The sequence below is a fragment of the Nicotiana tabacum genome, chromosome 6 (assembly GCF_000715075.1).
Source record: "Nicotiana tabacum cultivar K326 chromosome 6, ASM71507v2, whole genome shotgun sequence".
NCBI lineage: Eukaryota > Viridiplantae > Streptophyta > Magnoliopsida > Solanales > Solanaceae > Nicotiana > Nicotiana tabacum.
The window spans coordinates 119,447,900-119,468,562 of NC_134085.1; the positions used below are offsets into that span (position 1 = coordinate 119,447,900).

At 38.3% G+C, this 20,663-nt stretch overlaps 1 protein-coding gene across 1 annotated transcript; it reads left to right on the forward strand.

The window, feature by feature from the left end:
• The first annotated feature begins 5,083 nt into the window (after positions 1-5,083).
• LOC107828806 (proline-rich receptor-like protein kinase PERK8) lies at positions 5,084-8,843 on the forward strand. The gene is made up of 4 exons (XM_075255248.1): positions 5,084-5,868; positions 6,287-6,547; positions 6,625-7,497; positions 8,055-8,843. The coding sequence occupies exons 1-4, from the start codon at positions 5,439-5,441 to the stop codon at positions 8,534-8,536; spliced, it is 2,046 nt and encodes a 681-aa protein (XP_075111349.1). The 5' UTR covers positions 5,084-5,438; the 3' UTR covers positions 8,537-8,843.
• Positions 8,844-20,663: the final 11,820 nt, after the last annotated feature.

The following is a 20,663-nucleotide window of genomic DNA, read 5'->3' on the forward strand; positions in this document are numbered from 1 at the left end:
CATAATACACATAAAGGGAAAGGGGAATGGGAATTGAAAGAGTTTAGGACTCAGGGAGTCCAGTCCATATACATGAACAACAATATCAAGTGTTGTCATGTTTTCTGAACCATAACTCAACATACAAAGGGTTTAGGGATGGGGATTCATATAGGAGCAGGAATAAACAAACTTGCAAAAAGCAATAAAATAAACAAAGAGAAGACTGAAGCATAAACACATAGGAGAGAGGCAGAATTTAAACAAGAAGAGACATACCAGTTGCAGAAAAGTAAGCAGGAAGAAAAGCAGAATACTTGCAGTCGAAGCACAATCAGAGAAGAGGACTCTAGCTTATGAGTTCAGAGAAAAACTCGAATGCTTTTAAGAAAAAACTAAGAGTATTTGAGAGAAGAAGTAGTGACTTATGTTGTGTGTGTTCGTGTCTTTGAAAGAGAAGAGTATAGGTATTTATAGTTTTGAAACGAGTAAATAATAAGGTAACAAGTATAGCTTTAACACAAATATGGGCATGATCACAATCATAATCAATTAACACAAGACTTCCCTTTAATCAAGGGATTATTGTTCAAACGGATACTAACAGGATCAAAAATAAGGAAAGAAAATCAGTCGGTAAGCAGAATGGTTGTTTCCATAAAAGGAGCAGTAAAATCATACAATAGGTATTTAAGTCCAAGTACAGGATTGTGCTTATTTTTGGAAAGGGTTTAGTAAGGCCAAACCAAGAAAGAGAATCTATTAACCCTTAACAAGCGAGTAAGAGGGAAAAGTTTTGAAATCAGTTATGAGTTTGAAAATCAATCACAGAAGGGACTCAGTATATAAAGGAATGCACAAGTAATAGACATGTGAGGCCAAGCTATGGCAAAAGAAACAACATACAGTAGTAGCATAGAGCAAGCATTCGAAGCATGATAGTCAGGTTTCAGTGGTTTAGTAATAGAGAAAAGGATCAGAGGCATGCAAAGAGTCGAGTGAAAATCATAGTCGAGTTTGACAGGTAGCAAGAACTCAGAACCAAAAGAGTCACATAAAGAAAAAAGAGAGTTGAAGTAAAGGAATCACATTGAGCAATTTCAACAGACGAAGAACTTCAGGAACTCAAATAGACCCCCAAAGAACTAGGGTTTTCAAAATCAGTCAGGTTTAGAGGCGATAAACAAGTGAAACAAGCAAACAAATTCAGAATCTCGAATAAACCCCAAAAATTAGGGTTTTCAACATGCTAACTCAGATAGAAAAATAAGGTAAATGAATGTTAACAAACAGACTAAGAAACTCAAACAAAATCTCAAGAATTAGGGTTTTAAACATGCTAACTCAGATAGAAAAACAAGGTAAACGAATGTTAACAAACAGACTAAGAAACTCAAATAAAATCTCAAAAATTAGGGTTTTAAACATGCTAACTCAGATAGAAAACAACACAAGCAAAACACAGTATAACATGTTGAGAATCAGAGAGGAGATTCGAAATATCTTAACATAAAACCCTAATTAAAGAATAAAGAGTTTTGAAAGCAAAAAATTAAAGAAACTTTCAGAAAGATGCTTAGAAAGTTCAAACACATATAGATCCAGGACAGATCTGAAATAAAATCGAAGGAACCTTAGAGATTAGGATTTCATAAGAAACCCAGGCGATGAGAAAGGCTTTGAAAACCATTAATCTAAGCAGGAAAGTCGAAGATCGAACTCGAATAACCATAGCTGGCCTGGATAAAGGTTGAAGACGACCGGAGAACAGTCATCAAGCAAAAGCTTGGTCGAAACCCCTTCTAGATCTGGTCATAGGACCTCATAGACGAGCACGTAGAGGCCATGAGAGGCTGGTACAGGTCTCCGATGAGCCTGGGAGGCCATGGATTAGGGTTTCAGTGAGAGGCGGCGGCTAGGGTTTGAGGTGGGTTGAGAGAGAGTTGAGAGAAAGAAGGGATTCAAAGGCGGCGTCTCTGAAGAAATGGGGTAAGTTTAGGGGTCGTTTGAAATTAAAAAGGAAAGAATCAATGGTGGCCGTTGATCTAAGTGATCAACAACCGAGATTGAACGGGGTTATGGGCTGGGTCGGTTGAGTAGGTGCTGGGTCGGGTTAAAGGTAATTGGGCTGGGTAGTTTGGGCTCGAATTTGGGGCTGAGTTGGGTTAATTAGGGGTGCCAAATTGGCTGAAATTGAAATACAATTGAGGCTAGATTGTAAATAGCCACTTTTCCCATTTTGTTTTATAAAAAATAGCAATAACGATTTTAAGAACAAATTTAAAAGTGCTAGGTAAACAAATATCATATAAATATTAATTAAAAAATGCTGGGGTTAATTTTATAATTATAAGATGCTATCAATTACAAAATAGGCTATAATTACAATTATATGCAATTTAGCTTTTAAAAATGTCAAACGAATTTGTAAGAATGTGCAAAAATCACCTTAATTGTAATTTGGTGTAAATATGAGGATAAATTAAGTTATTCACCAAAAATAATAATTTTGGGAACAATTATTGGATTTATGGTATTAAAATAGGCAATAACTTGGTTTTAAAAATCATTAAAAATACCAAAACTCTTGGATGTGCTGATATATGCACATATATGCTATTTTGGAAATATTTTGAGTATAAAATTATCTAGGGAAAAATTGGGTATCAACAACTGCCCCTCTTTACCCGAGGAGGATGAAAAAGTTGTCGGGTAAAGACAAGATGACCAATTTTGACCGGAAGCGGGGATTGAAAAGAACTTTGACCGAGCTTTGGTTTCTGAGCTGCCTACATATCCCTGGTTTTACAGGAATCAGGCCATATGTAGTTCAGTAACCATTGACGGAATATGCCGATGGAGATTTGAAACGGACGAACGCGATGTTTAGATTGAGAGAGGTTTCTGAAAATCGATAGGCTGTGGGAATTGGAGCGAGATCGCTCCTGATGAGACGACCATTGCTAGCCGGTTTACCTGCAAATGAGCAATACAAACATATATTGTGCATAAATTTAAACGTGATGCAAGTTCCCATTGGACCATGAATGCTGTCTTTGGACGGTTAGGATGACGTCCTTGGACCATGACATCCCGGGCTATGATGAGCGTAAATAAAAATTTGCAGGCCATGAAATGATGTTCTCGGGCCATGTAGATGATGCCTCCAAACTATGATGCCTTTGAATAATGATATGCAAAATATAAAATGGGGTCCTCAGGCCATGGCATGACATTCTCGGGCTATACAAATGGTGCCTCCGAACAATGACGCCTTTGGACAATTTGGCGATCTTTCAGCCCATGAAATGCAAAAGGTGGCGATCTTTCAGCCCATAAAATGTAGGATTTGGAGATATTTCAGCCGATGCAAGACGTAAATAAAAGGTGGCGATATTTCAGCCATGCGAGAGAGATAAGGTGGCGATCTTTCAGCCGATGCAAGAAAATAAAGTGGCGATATTTCAGCCATGCAGGATGGAGACAGAGCTTAGTCTCGGAAGACAGAAAGGTAGCCTTATGCGATGCAGGAAATGCAGATGGAGGTAGAGCTTAACCTCGGAAGGCAGAAAGGTAGCCTTATGCAAAATGCAGATGGAGACAGAGCTTAGTCTGGAAAGGCAGAAAAGTAGCCTTATGCAGATGATGATGGAGGTAGAGCTTAACCTCGGAAGGCAGAAAAGTAGCCTTATGCAAAATGCAGATGGAGACATGGCTTAGTCTCGAAAGGCAGAAAAGTAGCCTTATGCAGATGATGATGGAGGTAGAGCTTAACCTCGGAAGACAGAAAAGTAGCCTTATCAGGCAGAGCAACATCTACCTCTACTTCAATGAGCAGTCTGGCAAAGTTCAATCCAGTCTTCTTTTCCTTGTTTTTATTTACCATAATAGGCATTCCAATCAAACTACCTATCTTACTCAACCCTTTAGGATTCCAATACTTGAAATCCAACCCTGACATCTTCACCCAAATGGACACTGTAAGTAACTCCTTTCTTGTAAACTCCATATCTGGTGACCAAACCTTTACTATGAATGGTTTGCTATCAAAGTGGTAGATTCTACCTTGAATAACTTCATTCTTCTCAATTTCCATGTCAAATTGAACTATCACTATACTATTTTTTAGCATAGCAATTTTGTTTATCCCATGTTTTGCCCATAAACGTTGAGTATAACCATTTAGTACAGAGAAATGGGGGTGTTCCCCCAAAACATAACACATTACTGCATTTTTCCAGTAATTAATCTTCGAACTAATGTCCTATGTTTCGATTTCACATACTATAGACTCACCTAGCTTCTTTGGCGAGACATAATCCAGCTTGAAACCTGCATTTGAGATTTTCCCTATGTCGAAATTGTCCTAAATTGAGCTTTTCTTCTCCAATTCCTCCATTTCTTCAACTTCATCAGCCCAGGATAGTCTTCGGCTATTACTTGCTCCTTTGACCACGTTAGTCGACGATTTCTCATTCTCATTCACTGTTTCATTGATTACTATACTGTTTCATTGATTTCAATTTCTGGTGTTTCCATCACATTTTGGGCTTGAGTTTTGCTTCCTCCTTCGCTACTTTCTGATGGTGCATGTCCTTTCTTAGCTTGATTCAATCCTCTTGAGGTTGTAGGTTGGTTCATTGACACCATTACAGCCTTCTGGGATGGCACACGAGCTCTTTAGCCCATGGCTGGCGCACATTAGCAACATACGCCGAGAGAAAAGTCGTACCGTAGTACCTATCATGGCCTAAAGTTAACTCGAGTTCTAACACTAACTCCAATTTTTTTTTTTCCTTCAAAAACCTTAATTTTTATGTCCAAATGCCTACTCGATCACCGGCTGACCATTAAGCTCTTGGTGATGATGATTGTTAGACTCAAGATTCAACAATATATGCTGCCTCTGTCCCTGGCGAGCTAAAATCTATTTGTGAGAGTTCAACCAACTCAACAATAATATATATCTCTGTGTTAAGATATTTTTAAAAGTTAATGTCGACTTAAACATCACTATATATAAAAAACAAAACCACTTAATTATTTTAGCCAATAGCAATGTGGGCGCCCAATAACTTTGTCCCTTCTCCTTGTTCGTTCACTTGTTCTCTTTTTTTTTTGGGGTATTAATGTTGATATTGGTGTCTCTTGGAATAGTTACTTTCACTTGCACTGCTGCACGCTTCCAACGCCGATATACGAACCTCACCTCGGTCCCTGCCCTCTTCTATCAAAAGCCAAGAACATAGGACAACACCACAAACACAGCAGAAGAACAAAAAGCAAATATTTAAAAACAAAACACTATACTACTAAAGCAAGCAGACACATTTAAAGAAACATTAGTACTACTCAAGAGAAAAAGAAACCAAGTGCGTCAGTAACCCCAGGTCCCCAAGTACTACTTCTCTGAACCCACAAAAACCTCAATCTCCACCATTTTCAGTCAAAAGGGTAACATGAGTTTTCCTCCATTTCTCTGCTTTCTCCTCACACTCTTCACATTCTTTTCTCCAAAACCCATATATGGAAATGCTGAGTTGCAAGCTCTTATGGACTTAAAGGCAAGTCTTGACCCCGAAAATGCTTTGCTCATTTCATGGACAGTTTCTGGTGATCCATGTGATGGTTCTTTTGAAGGTGTTGCCTGTAATGAAAAAGGTCAAGTTGCAAATATTTCTCTTCAAGGTAAAAGGCTTTCTGGGAAACTATCGCCGGCCATTGCTGGGCTTTCTCACTTGACGGGACTCTACTTGCATTATAATTCTTTGTATGGAGAAATACCCAGAGAAATTTCTAGTTTGATTGAGCTTAGTGATCTGTATTTGAATGTTAATAATCTCTCTGGTGAGATTCCCCCCGAACTTGGTAATATGTCCAGCTTGCAAGGTTAGTGTTGGAAACTTCTCTCTTTATGCCTTGTGTTTTGTTTGATTTTTAGGCATTTTTAAGTGGCATTGTGATAAAAAGAAATGATTTTTACGTTTTCCTTGTTAGTTAGTACTATGTTTCTCTCCAAATGTGCTGAGCTCTTGTTGGAAAAATTAGGAGCTTTGCTGTTAATACTTGATGTCTCACTGAATTTTTTGATATTATTTCATTGTAAAATATAAATTGAAACTTGTTCTGGTTTTGGAAATGCTAAAGATTATTACCCCCCCCCCCCCCCCCAAATACTCTAGTAGTTTATCCACTGTATGTTCCAAAAGGTGGCATCGATCTTGGTTTTTGGGTGTTTATTTTCATCCTCATTTCGATTATGGAGTCTGTTTCTTATCAATTTATTATCTTGTTGCGGATTGTACAGTTTTGCAACTATGCTATAACCAGTTCAGTGGTAGCATACCAACTCAACTAGGGACTCTAAAGAAGCTCAATGTCCTCGCTCTGCAATCCAATCAGTTAACTGGCGCGATCCCCGCTAGCTTGGGGGAGTTAGGAGTGTTGATGAGGGTGGACTTGAGTTCTAATCATCTTTTTGGTTCAATTCCTTCAAAACTCGCGGATGCTCCCCTTCTTGAAGTCTTGGATATCCGAAGCAACAAGCTTTCGGGCAATGTGCCTCTTGGTAATAAAATTTCTCCCCTACATTATGTTTGTTTGGTGAAATTATATCTTATGTCTATCGGAAACAGTCTTCTGAAGCTTTGAAGAGATTAGTTGGTGGATTCCAGTATGAGAACAATCCAGGACTATGCGGAGTAGGTTTCCCATCCTTAAGAGTTTGTACATCTTTGGATCGCTCGAATCCTAATAGACCAGAACCCTATGGAGGTGGCTCGAGTGGTTTATCAACTAGAGATATTCCAGAGACAGCTAATCTCAATCTAAATTGCAGTGGAAATGGCTGCGCAAAGTCATCGAAAACCTCACAGGCATCTGTTGTTGTAGGGGTTATTGTGGTTACTGTTATTGCATCTGCTATAGGAGTTCTTACTTTCACTCACTATAGAAGACGAAAGCAGAAACTTGGAGGTGGACTGGATATGTGTGATAGCCGTCTCAGTACTGACCAAACCAAGGAGGTTAATAGGAAGAACGGTTCTCCACTAGTTAGTCTTGAGTACTCGAGTGGTTGGGATCCCTTGGCTGAGGGTCGGCGTTATGGTGGTGTATCCCAAGAGGTTTTGCAGAGCTACAGATTCAATTTGGAAGAGGTGGAGTCAGCTACACAGTACTTTGCTGATAAGAATCGATTGGCTAAGAGCAGCTTTTCGACTACATATAGAGGGACTCTAAGAGATGGATCACTTATTGCTGTTACGAGAATTACGAAAATTAGCTGCAAGTCAGAGGAAGCCGAGTTTTTAAGAGGACTAAACATCTTGACGTCTCTGAGACATGAAAATTTAGTTAGGCTGAGAGGTTTCTGCTGCTCTAAAAGCAGGGGAGAATGTTTTCTCGTTTATGATTTTGTTCCAAGAGGTAACTTGTTGCATTACCTAGACGTGAAGGAGGACGAAGCTCGTGCTCTTGAATGGTCCACCAGGGTATCTATCATAAGTGGAACTGCAAAAGGTTAGTTTTGAATAAACTCTATCTTGTTGGATTTAATATGCAACATTTTGAGATTATATTACTTTTTGAGTGCTTACTATCAGCAATTCAACATTGAGGGGTATTATGAGCAGAAACTGTTTAACATGCATTAAGATGTTAAGCATGCCTGTTACTAAAAGTCAGTTTGGTTAGGCCCAAGAGAACAGAAAAGGCATTTCATGGCTAAATGTCTAAAGAATTCATATGTATTCTTGTCCAGCCAACTCATGAGACATAGAGATCCTTGATTGCTGTTGGTTTCTGACTTTCTCCTCCTGTACTTTTTAGCACAAAAAAGAAACTAGTTGCATATCAAGATTTTATATAGGACTTTGTTGGATAGTTTTTACTGTGTTTTTCAAGCCTTGTCTTACTAGCATGGGCGTTCCTTAAAGTGAAAGGGTTTTTTCTTATATTGATTTGTGCTATTAAAAACAAGCGTAATACTTAATACAACTGTCAATTTGGGGCGCTTTACTGTAGAGTGGATCTAACAAGGGGCTGCCCTTTAATCCATCTGTTATCTTCTTGAGCAGGGATCGAGTATTTGCACGGGTGCAAGGTGAATAAGCCAGCTCTAGTGCATCAAAATATCTGTGCTGAGAACGTGCTCCTTGACCAGCGATTCAAACCATTGCTTTCAAACTCAGGCCTGCATAAGCTTCTCACAAATGATATCGTCTTCTCAGCACTCAAGGCCAGTGCTGCCATGGGATATTTAGCTCCAGAGTACTCTACTACAGGCCGATTTACGGAGAGGAGTGATATTTATGCCTTTGGAGTACTAATTTTTCAGATTCTCTCTGGCAAGCGAAAATTCACCAGTTCAATGCGTGCTGCTGCTGAGTCGTGCAAACTCCATGACTTGATGGACGCGAATCTCCGTGGAAGGTTCTCTGAGTCTGAGGCTGCAAAACTAGCAAAAATAGCTTTGTTATGTACACATGAATGTCCAGAGGAGAGACCAACCATGGAAACAATCGTACGAGAACTTGGTAATTTAGCTATCTTTTCCTAATGCTAATGAACTTCTTCTATCAGCTGTTGGCTCTACCAACTTTTCTTTCCTAACTTATTAGCTGGTGATAGATTCCTACTAACCTCGCCTCGCACGAGTATTGGGGCGGAGTGGATACACATATAGTTTGCCAAGTCCTTTGACCGCGAACTTGTCTCTTTTGTGAATGTCTGTATCTTGTATTCCATTTAACCTTAGAATTTCTCAGTTTGGAGGAATTTCTTCTATTGTTCTCATGGATTATTTCTATTATTATTATTATTGTTATTGTTATAGTTATTGTTTATAAAAAGATGGATTTTCCTCCATTTACTAGGATCATTGCTTTGTTCTTTTCATTTCTCATTTGTCCATGCTCCTATGTTCCACACGCTGAAATCTTATGCCCTGAGTCTCGTATGCAAGGGGTTCAATTATTCAATATATTTAAATGATAGCTGCCGTCGTAACAATTTTCGGACTACCATATCGTTTGGAGCAGCTTCGGGCACACTTTGGCTCAACAGAGCTGTGCTTGAATTCAGTGATTGTCATCTCACAAACAAATATATGATGTGGAGATTTGCTCCTACTATACTTCTTTCGCTAAGATAACCTGAAAAGATTAATATATGCACACGAAAAGATTAGCTCCAATCCCCCATCTTTGCAAGACATGTCTTTTACTGGTCGGTCGAAACATCTCCATCATAGAGTGGAGTTTCCCTTTAAGATTGGATTCAAGGTTGTAATAGTCTAATACTTAATCGAGATGGGGCCTACTGCATGGGACCTATTGCCTCCACATCTCCTTTAAGGTGAGTCCGAAACTTTTCTAATGCCTTTTTGGGCAAAAAATACGTTTTTACTACTAAAAAAAGTTACATAAATAACTTACTGCGTTTTACTTTAACGAAAAGTTAGCCGTTAAAGTAAAACGCAGTACTATACTGCGTATTATTAAAAAAAAATATTTTTTTTAAGGAAAACGCAGTATAATACTGTGTTTTCCTATTAATATTGGGCCAGCTATATTTAATTAAAGAAAAACGCAGTTCAATACTGCGTTTAAGGAGTAATGCATTTTGCTTTAAAATTTGGGTCTGCCAATAAGTGTTCTGCGGATAACTGACATACCAATAATTCAAATACATAAAACGTGATATTGTACTGCATTTTTCATAAAAAAATTCTGCACCCCAAGCTTATTTAAAGGCGTTTGAATTTTATGAAAATCCATTCAATACTTTCCTTCAAACTTTCGTTCATACTTCTCTCTTCTTCTTATCAATCATTTTTTTACAATGTCTGAAGAGCCAAAAATAAGGGTTTCATTATATTGGGGGGGTGAGGTTGTGCTGGAGAATAACTCTGTAAGGTATAGCTCACCTCCATAGTGTCATATTAAATTGCCGCTTACAATGTAGTACGATAAATTAGTATCGTTGTTACGTAAAAAAATGAGTCAAAGGAAGCGTTCGGTTAACCTTAAAGTAACCGGTAGATTTACGTATTCAGTGACTCCGCAGGGGTTTGCTTATTACTCTGAGTTTAACATCGAAGATGATGAAACTCTTAGAGATTTTTTACGAATTACGGATGAATACAGGGAATTTATTGTAATAAAATTGTTGGAAATGTACGTCAAGGTGGAAGACATTCCCAATAATGAGGGTGTGCATAGTAGGGATACCCCCAGTCATCGGGTGGTTATTCTGGAGCAGTTTTTGCCGGACAGATTACCGATGAAAGAGCTTGCCTTGATTTAAATTTGTCACCATCGGCGAATGAGCAACCACAAAATAATTTTTCTACTTTATATAATCCACAAGACGACTGGTAAACTTCAATTTTTCTACGCTTTAGCGATGTTTATTTTATGTTTGAATTGGATTTGTATTAACACTCATATTTTTCATAGGGGGTACCGTCCGGATATGAATTTTACAAGTTATGACCCCGCCCTTAGTTGGAATATATGTAGTTTTGGAGTATTGGACCACAGTGGTCCATCCGGAGGTCATCACCAACAAGAAAATATTCATCATGAAACGTCAAGACAGTACGACTTGTAAGTAAAGTGATATATCTATTTCTTAAGTATTTATCTAGTTGGGTAACTTATCATTTTGTTCTTTTTGTGTAGTGAAAACGAGCTTCTTGATGTTGCTGACCTCACACAGTTGCCCATAGACGACGTATTCACTCTTGAGTTGGCAGACGCGTAGAGTCAGGAAGATGATAGTGTTTATGACAACAATGCGGATGAGTCTGGAGATGACACACCCTTCCATGATGAGGGTGATGAGGAGGAGGAAGTGAATGTTGAACCTGAGCTGACGAGGGAGCATGTTCCTCCACCTCCCGCTAGACCAAGAGTGTACGAGTCCTACGTGCCATTTCATGAGCGTAATATTCCTTACCTTGATAATTTCTAAGTATGCCGAACGTGGATGCCCTCACAAGGGATGATGACGAAATTCAGTCAGCAATGTGGGATGAGTCTAGACCAGCTGTTCTGACAAAGGGCATGTATTTCCTCGACAAAGCTCGCCTAATTAGGACTGTAAAAATCTACAGTATAAGAGAGTGCCGTGAGATGATAGTAAGTGAGTCAACTACGGAGGTATACAAGGCTGTATACCGTAGAGACTTTATGGGTTGTCACTGGATGTTGCGTGCCAGCAAGAAGAAATCAGGTTTGTGGAAAGTGGGTAAATTTATTAGCACCCACAGATGTGAAATGGACACATTCAATGAGAATCACTTCAACCTGGATGTGGACTTGATTTCTCTTGTCTTGATTCCATATTTGGAAGTGTCCATTAGGTTCAAGATTAAAGAGTGTATTACAGCCGTCCACCAAGAGTATGGTTGTACTATAACCAAAAGAAAGGCATATCTCGGTCGCAAACGTGCCTTTGAACTTATTTATGGCGATTGGGATAAGTCTTTTTCAAATCTGTCCAGGTACATGACCGCACTACAACACTTTAACCCCGACACTGTTGTTGAATGGAGGTGTGAGCGTAGTCCGGATAGACCCAAATATATTTTCAACTATGTGTTCTGGTCATTTAAAGCATCAAATTGATGGTTTTGTGCATTGTCGTCCTGTAATTTTCATAGACGATACTCATGTCTATGGAAAGTATGATATTAAGCTTTTGATTGCAGTTGCACTAGATGCCAACAGACAAATATTTCCACTAGCTTTTGCCATTTGTGCCAACGAAAGCGAAGAGACGTGGACGCTTTTCTTGAACCACTTGAAGCAGCACGTTGTCAAACAACGTTCAGGTATTTGTCTAATATCTGATCGATATGGTGGTGTTTTAAGTTCTGTATGGCACTTTCCTGAATGGCAGGAACCATATGCATACCACCATTACTGTGTGAGGCACCTGAAGGCCAATTTCCAGAAGAAATATCCTGACAAGGCCTTGCATGACTTAATGTGGATGGCTGCAACTGAGCACCAGCAGTACAAATTCACCAGGCACATGGAAGCGATTCGGTAGATAGATCCACGAGCCTATACTTGGTTGATGGGACATGAGCTTCACATGTGGACATTGCATGCTGATGGCGGTAGACGATGGGGAGCCCTCACTACAAACGTGTCAGAGTCATTCAACAGCTTGTTGAAGTCTGCCCGTGGACTGCCTGTCACTGCCATGGTCCGCATGACATTCAAACAGAGTGCGGAGAGGTTAGTTGAAAGGCATGAACCTGCATCGGCATTGATGGACAGGGGTGTTCAATTTATGCTAATACCCATGAGAAGATTTGAAAGGTACAGGAGGCGAGCACAATGGCATTCGTTTCTACAGTACGATGATGACTAGGGTGTTTTTGAAGTTAAGATCGCTATCCGCGGACACCGTGGGAATAATCTACAGACGGTGAATGAAGCCAGAAGGTTTTGTTCTTGTGGGAAATGGATCATCTACCACATGCCGTGCACACATGCGTTGAAGTGCTTTCAACAAGTTGGATATGGGGCAACCAACTATATTGATAGGCAATACAGTGTTGCTGAATACGTAGACACGTGTAGCGGACAATTGCAGCCATTAGGTGCTGAGCATTATTGGCCGCCGGAACTTTTTAAGATGGTATGTAACAAGGACCATTTGCGCAAGATGCAAGTGAAAAAGAGAATGCATATACGGAACCAAATGGATGTTGGTGACACCGTTTATGCGTGTAAATGTGGCATATGCTCGCAGCCAGGACACGACCATCGTAAATGTCCTTCAGGTGGTGTGCGTGCGGTGGTAATCCAGCTCCTGGTGCAAGTTCGTCGAATGTACCCAACTATCAAGGATACCCCTAGTCTTTTGTTTTGTTTTTTTAATATGTGTCTGTACTTGTGTATGTTGCAATATATATCAAATAAAATTATGTTCCACAATCTTGTTACATCTTATTTTTTAACGTGACGTTTTGATATGGTTGTTCAAATATTAAACTTATTTGTGTTAGTAAATAAGACCAAGAATGTGGAATAAAAAAAAATACGTATTAAAAAATAAATCTAATATGTAAAGCGTGGTACAATAATACGTTTTATCTATTGTATTGTCGTTCTCAAAAAGTTGGAATGACTGAAGAAAAGCTGTTTAATTACAGAATAACTTTAATATGTAAAGAGTGGTATAATACTACGTTTTGTTGAGTTGTCATGTCGTTCTGAAAAAGCTGAAAACCATGTGAAAAACCTGTTTTGTTGCAAAATAACTTTAATATGTAAAGCGTGGTTTAATACTACGTTTTGTTGAGTTGTCATGTCGTTTAACTTCAATAACTAAAATGCAGTATAATACTACATTTTGTGTAAAATATTGACTATAAATAACAGGCGCATGCTACTTATGTTCTGCACTTAACAATAACCAAAGTTTCTCTTTAAGAAATGTCTGAACAACCCGTTTATGTCCCCAAGGTGCTATTGCGGAGAAAAATGCAGTTTGTACAAATGGTGGCCAGATGGTGGACGCCGCTACTGGGCATGTATGAACAAGGAGGACGAGCAACCCGACAAGCCTACATGTGAATTTGAGGTATGGATGGATGAACCATGTAACCAGGAGTACTACAAAGAAAGAATTTATGATCTTCATATTACCTGTACGAGGAAAGCGATACGCGAGCGCCGAACCAACCAAGAAATTGATGAGTTGAAGGCGAAACTCAATGAGGTAGAAGAAGAGAAAAAAAAGCTGGAAGACCAACTCCAGTAGTTGGAGAAAATAGTAGTACGCGGTCGTGACTAAATAGTGGCTTGTACGTGTTGAGCGTACTAGTGTATCTTTTCATTAGTTCTGCTGTTTGTTTTTGTTATGTGTATCGTTAGATTTGCCGTGTTTGTGTTTGTGTTGTCATGTTTAAATAAAATTGTTGTTCAAATTCTGTCACAATAAGGTGTGTCGTTAAACTAGAAGTGTTGCCATTATCTACATAATGTATTATTTTCTTCATAGAATTGTTCAAATATTCAACGTATTGGTGTTACTAAAGAACACCAATCTAAATTTTTTAAAAAAAATTATGTGCAAAGCGTGGTATAAGTCTATGTTTGTAATATGCAAAGCGTGATATAGTACTACGTTTTATGGAGTTGTCTTGTCAATCAGAAAAATCTAGAAACGCATGTGAAAAAGTTGTTTCCTTGCATCTTAATAATATGTAAAGCGCAGTACAATACTACGCTTTGTTGAGTTGTCATGTCGTTCTGAAAAAGCTGAAAACCATGTGATAAAACAATGTCGTTTCAGAGAAATTTAATATGCAAAGCATGGTATAATACTACGTTATATGTGAAATCTTGCCTATAAATAACTAGTGCATTCCAGTTATTTTTTGCGCTTAACAACAACCTATAGCAAATATTTCCATAAAACCAAAGTTTCTCTTTAAGAAATATCTCGATAATCCCTTTATTGCCCAAAGTGCGACTGTGGAATCAAAAGCATGATGTACGATTGTTGGGAAGAAGCTGGACGCCACTACTGGGCGTGTATGAACATGTTTTATAGGCAACCGGCGTACCTACATGCAATTTTAAGGTATGGATTGATGAACCATGTGAGCATGAATATTGCAAAGACAAATTATATCATCTTCATGATGTGTGTACGGGGCAGTGGGACAGAGAGCGCCAATCCAGCCTTCAAATTGCAGAGTTGAAGGCGAAACTCAAGGAGGCGGAAAAAGAGAAAAAAAAGTTGGAAAACAAGCTCGAGTGGATGAAGCAGAGAATACTAGGCGGTAGTGACTAAACAATGGCATGTACGTGTTGAGCGTTGTAGTGTATCTTTATGTTTCATTTGTCCAGTGTTTTCATTAGTTCTACTGTTTGTTTTTGTGTTAGGTTTGCAAGGTTTGTGCTTGTGTTGTACTGTTAAAGTAAAAATGCTGTTCAAACGCAATTAAAATAAAATTGTTGTTAAAAGATAATTGTTACCATTATTTACATAATGCACTATTTACACAAAGTAAAAACATAAGTAAATTAATGAGTCCCGCAGCCTGTGTGCTTCAGTGCTGCTGCTGGCTTGAGTCGCATCCCCTATCACCCGGGTACACTATCTGGATCATCATCATCAAGCCGCCTCTTTATGTGAGGATGTGCAGCAGCATCGACACCACAACTGGCAGGATCGGAAGAATAAGCCGTCGGGCCGTCAACAACCTACAAAACAAGTACTAATCTTAGCATGTGGCAATGTATATTTGTATTGTACGTGTTAAGTCAAAAAATATTTTCTCACCGTGGTCTCGTCGGCCTCCTGAGTATATGCATCCGTGGTGTCCTTATCAAAGCATGTAGTGGCCTCAAAGATGGGCTGGGACGAAGCCTTCATAAGAGAGTTAAAAATTAATTAATGGCATCTCATTAAGGAAAAGAAAACAAATTGAAATTTTAAAGTAATAAAAACATACCCGCGCCTGTGGTAGATCCGCATCAACCGCCGGGGATGAGGCATAACTCAACCTGCGCCCGCCATCCACGTCCCGGGTCGGCCGATCCTCAGCTACGATAGATGGGCATGCAAAGTACTGGTCTACATCCCCGTCAAATGTACCCATGATCGACAATGCTCCTGACGGGGTGACCTGCGATGCTGGCAGAGATAGCTGAAGGTTGTACGACGACATGCTGCTGGAAGGATCATCTACCTGAGGTATATAACCCGGCTGATCTTCTCCAAGATCCTCATCTCCAAAATCCTCATCATGTCCCTCAATAGATGGGTCGACAGGTGCCTCAACGCTCCCTTGCTGGGGACCACCTCCTCTCCGTCCCCCGCGACCTCGTGAGGCACCCCTCCCTCGTGCCCTACCCCTGCCTCGTGGGACAACATTACCCCGATGGTAGTCACCGTGAGGTCTATAACCAGTAAACTGCCCCATCATATCCAAATACTATCCACGCGTCATGGATCTAATGTACTAGGGCAGTGCCACGGCCCGTCCATCTACGCACAGCCCGTACAAAACCTGAACATCCTCCAACGTGATGGTGGTCTCTTCAGTGGGCAAGTGAAAAGTATGCATCTCTGGTCTCCACCGCTCTACCAAGGCCATGATGAGAGACCAATCAAGCTGCATCCGCCCAATCCGAAAAATCGTATAGAAGCCCGTAGCCTGTAGGCACGCGACTACGCGGGCATGGAAAGGATGCTGCGCCATGAACTCCCACAAATCGTCAGGTCTCCTGGCGCGGAGAGGCTCATCCGATAGCTGTCCCTCCCATACAAAAGAGGACCTATGGTCGCCCTGCAACACTAATAGCTGATCCTCGGCAAGTCCAGGATGCGCAGGCGGAAAGTCCATGTCGTCTACTATAATTTAAAGAAAATTAATTGTGTGTGTTAGTTTAATAAATTAAATAATTATTTTTAATATTGGACTGAGTAATTATCTATGGGTTCCGGTCTCGATTTTTGAGGTCCGGAAGCACCAAGTTATCCTTAATTATTATGCGTGTCAATTTCAACATTTTTAGAATTTTGTTAGTTTAAGGAATTAAATTAAAAATTATTGAATTGGACTGAATAATTATGTATGGGTTCCAGGCTCGATATTTGAGGCTCGGTAGCACCAACCTATCCTTAATTATTATGCGTGTCAATTTCAACATTTTTAAAATTTTGTTAGTTTAAGGAATTAAATTAAAAATTATTGAATTGGACTGAATAATTATGTATGGGTTCCAGACTCGATATTTGAGGCCCGGTAGCACCAAGCTTTCCTTAATTATTATGCGTGTCAATTTCAACATTTTTAGAATTTTGTTAGTTTAAGGAATTAAATTAAAAATTATTGAATTGGACTGAATAATTATGTATGGGTTCCAGACTCGATATTTGAGGCCCGGTAGCACCAACCTATCCTTAATTATTATGCGTGTCAATTTCAAAATTTTTAGAATTTTGTTAGTTTAATAAATTGAATTAAAATTCCTTGAATTGGACTTAATAATTATGTATGAGTTTCAGGCTCGATATTTGAGGCCCGGTAGCACCAACCTATCCTTAATTATTTTGTTAGCTTAATAAATTAAATAATTAATTATTTTTAATATTGGACTGAATAATTATGTATGGGTTTCAGGCTCGATATTTGAGTTAATTTGACAACATATATTAATTTTTTTACTTTTTTAAGTTTATTTTTATAAATTAAATAATTAATTTTGTAAAATGTAATTGGATAGAGTTTAGAGTTACTACATACTTAAACTATAGAGACTCTACGCTAAAAGGCTCTACATTTTACTACGCTAAAAGGCTATATATTTTACTACGCTAAAAAGCTCTATATTTTACTACGCTAAAAGGCTCTATATTTTACTACGCGAAAAGGCTCTATATTTTATTACGCTAAAAGGTCACTATTACATATAAAAACAACAAACATAACATACAAATATGAACAACAAACTAAATAAATAATGTTTATTTATTATTTAAGCAAATAAAAACATAACATTAACATTAAAAATTATTTATCAAATTTTAACAATTTTTTGTCCCAAAGCTAATAAATCAATCAGGGTATAAATAAGATACAAATTTAAATATAAACATAACACAAATTAACATGGAAACATATTCAACAATACAAATATGCATGTACTATATGAGTTTCGACATAAACAAAATCGAAATACCTCGATTTAAGTTTTTGAAATTGATTCAAATCGAAATTTTGCACCCGAATGAAGGAATCCAAAGCTTGTCTTGTGTGCTGGACCTACACTCTTTGCTTTTTGGGTGACGGGTGGGGCCCAAATTTTTTTTTAAATTTGAGGGGGTGGGGACCAGCAATAGGGGCAGCAATGGAGTTTTTTTTAATGGTGATGGTTGTCGTTGTCTTGGGGAAGAAGGAGTTTTTATTTAATTAAAGCAAAACGCAGTATAATACTGCGTTTTGCTTTAATTAAATATAGCTGGCCCAATATTAATATTAAAAAAAATTATTTTTTTAATAATACGCAGTATAGTACTGTGTTTTTCTTTAACGACTAACTTTCCGTTAAAGTAAAACGCAGTATTATACTGTGTTTTAGTTATTTATGTAACTTTTTTTTTAGTAGTAAAAACGTATTTTTTTGCCCAAAAAGGCATTAGAAAAGTTTCGGACTCTTCTTAAGGTAGAGTAGAGTTTATTCACGAGGATGATTCCTAGTTCTCATAAGAAAAGATATTAGGCCAAATACATATCCAAACCCTTAAACTTGGCGCTAAATTTCAGTTAGACACTTTAACTGATGCTTGTTCCTATTAAACACCTAAACTTTCAATAAAATATACCTATTAAATACATTTTGATAACATGTAACAGTATGTGTTTGTCACATCTTATGGGGGCGTGAAAAAGCTTATCATGTATATTGCTCACCGGAAAATGCAATTTTTTGGCTGGAAAACTAATCTTCGACAGCTACTTTTTCTTAACAATTTTCTAACCTATTTTCTTCTTCTTCGGCCATCTCAACCACTTACTTTCTTTTTCAGATCTGGCAATTGACCACCATAATCACTAGATCCTCTTCCTCCTTTAGATTCGGCCGCTGCCACTACCACCATCACCTCCTTCTCCTTCAAATCCGACAACCAACATCACCATTATATCCTCCTCGGTCTTTACCAGTTTGGACCGTCGACCGCCATATTAACCACCATCTTCTTCTTTTTTAGACTCCACGCTACTGCCACATCACCACCACCACCACCACCACTTCCTCGTCCTTTAGTTTCGACCACTACCACCACTGTCTTCTTCTTTATCAATCTGACCATTGTTACTACCACCTCCTCCCCTTAATCAGATTTGGGCGTCCACCACCACAACTACATTCTAATTTGCATCTTTGGTAACAATTTGTTTTAAAAGAAAGAAGAAGAATCGAAGCGAATGAAGGACAAACAAACGGCAGAATACATTGACAACCCATTAAAGTTGCCCCCACTTTTCACTTAGACATTCCATCTTAAGTTTGTTCCATTTGAATACTTTAACCGAATATTAATTGTGTCATTTAAACACAAATTGATGTGGCATAGTGCGTGTATTACACCATTTTTCAGAGCGTGACAGATCTATTTTTCTTTTTAAAATTTCTCTCTCTTTCTTTTTCCTTATTTTCTTTCACACACCATGATCTGCTTTGTTTTTCATTGCCGGAATAAGTTTGCCGGAAAAATTCCACACATTTGTTCTTCTTCGTTTCTCTCCTCTTTTCTCAACTCAAATTCAATTTGTAGGTCGTTCATGATTTCCATACAATTTTGACCCTTCTCCTTTCTGATGCCATAAATTTTTTGAACACTTTCTTTGGATCTGAAACACGTAGGTTCCGACACCGACGAGCTTGCTGGATTAGTGCTTTTACTTTGGGGCATCACTAAAATCTTCATTGCAGATCTAATCCGAGCGACATGGATATCTTTGGAAGATCCAGATTTGGCCATTAGAAACAAATTAAATCACTAATGTTCGTTGTTGGTGGATTTATTTTTCAGCAATTTGGGGTTAATATTCCATGACAGGAAAATTGTTACTAGTTGATTTCTATATGGAGATTAGGAGGAAGAAGAATGATGGCAGGAGTGAGTTTGTGGTGAAGACAACATGGGCTGCCTTTGTTTTTTCCTTTTTGGCATAAGAAGACAGAAGGGAGGAGGAGTTACGAGGAAGATGACGAAAGGGGGTTGGGGTTCTTGTTTTTGTTTTAACTTTTTTTTTTCTTCAAAATATTTATTTATTTAAATTAAATCCACGTGTCTCCATCTTATTCGTTATCCTGGCGTGTGAATTACACGTATTTTTTGTGTTTAGTTGCTTATCAATTTTTATTCTAAATGACACAGTTAATGTCTAGTTAAAGTGTCCAAGTGGAACAGACTTAAGATGGAGTGTCTAAGTGAAAAATGGGGACAACTTTAAGGGGTTTTCGATGTATTCTGCCTAAATAAACTACCTAATAGCGACATGCTATGCAATGGTATTTTCGGCCATCAACTCCGTTTTTCTATTTCTTTTTCTGGTCAGATTTTTTTAAATTTTATTTTTGCTGACATGTAAAATTTTTATTGGTTTGGTTTTCCATTTTAAAAGAGAGTGAGATTCACGGATTATGGTTGATTTGAAATTGTCAAATTTGTGTTTAATGGGCATATTTTATATGGAGTTCAAGTGTTCAATAGGAACAAGCCTTAGTTGAGGTATCTAAGTGGAATTTGATGTCAAGTTTAAGGAGATGTCTATGTATTTGGCCAAGAGATTACTTATGCAATTACCCTTTAAGACTCAATTACATTGAGCAATGCAAGGATCTTTTCTGGACGATGATATGTCTTTCCTAAGCAAGACGGGAAAAAACAATGAAGACTTTAAGACCTTCTTAGGAAAGTCTATATCCTTCTCTTACGGCCAATGCTTCTAATGAAAACTGTCAAGGCCTTTCACATGATATAGGGGTGTACATGAACCGGATTGGTTCGGATTTTATTAAAACCAATCCAAATCAAACCAACTATATCAGTTTGGATTGATTTAGTTTTGTCGGATTTTTTGACTATATGAATATTATTTTAATCTTACTTTATTAAAGTTATAGATAAAGTTTTAATAA

Excerpts from the sequence above, each read along its gene's own strand:
- LOC107828806 (XM_075255248.1), top strand. The coding sequence starts at position 5,439 with ATGAGTTTTCCTCCATTTCTCTGCTTTCTCCTCACACTCTTCACATTC. Across the intron at positions 5,869-6,286 it reads TAATATGTCCAGCTTGCAAG|TTTTGCAACTATGCTATAAC; the intron begins GTTAGTGTTGGA and ends CGGATTGTACAG. Across the intron at positions 6,548-6,624 it reads TTCGGGCAATGTGCCTCTTG|CTTTGAAGAGATTAGTTGGT; the intron begins GTAATAAAATTT and ends AGTCTTCTGAAG.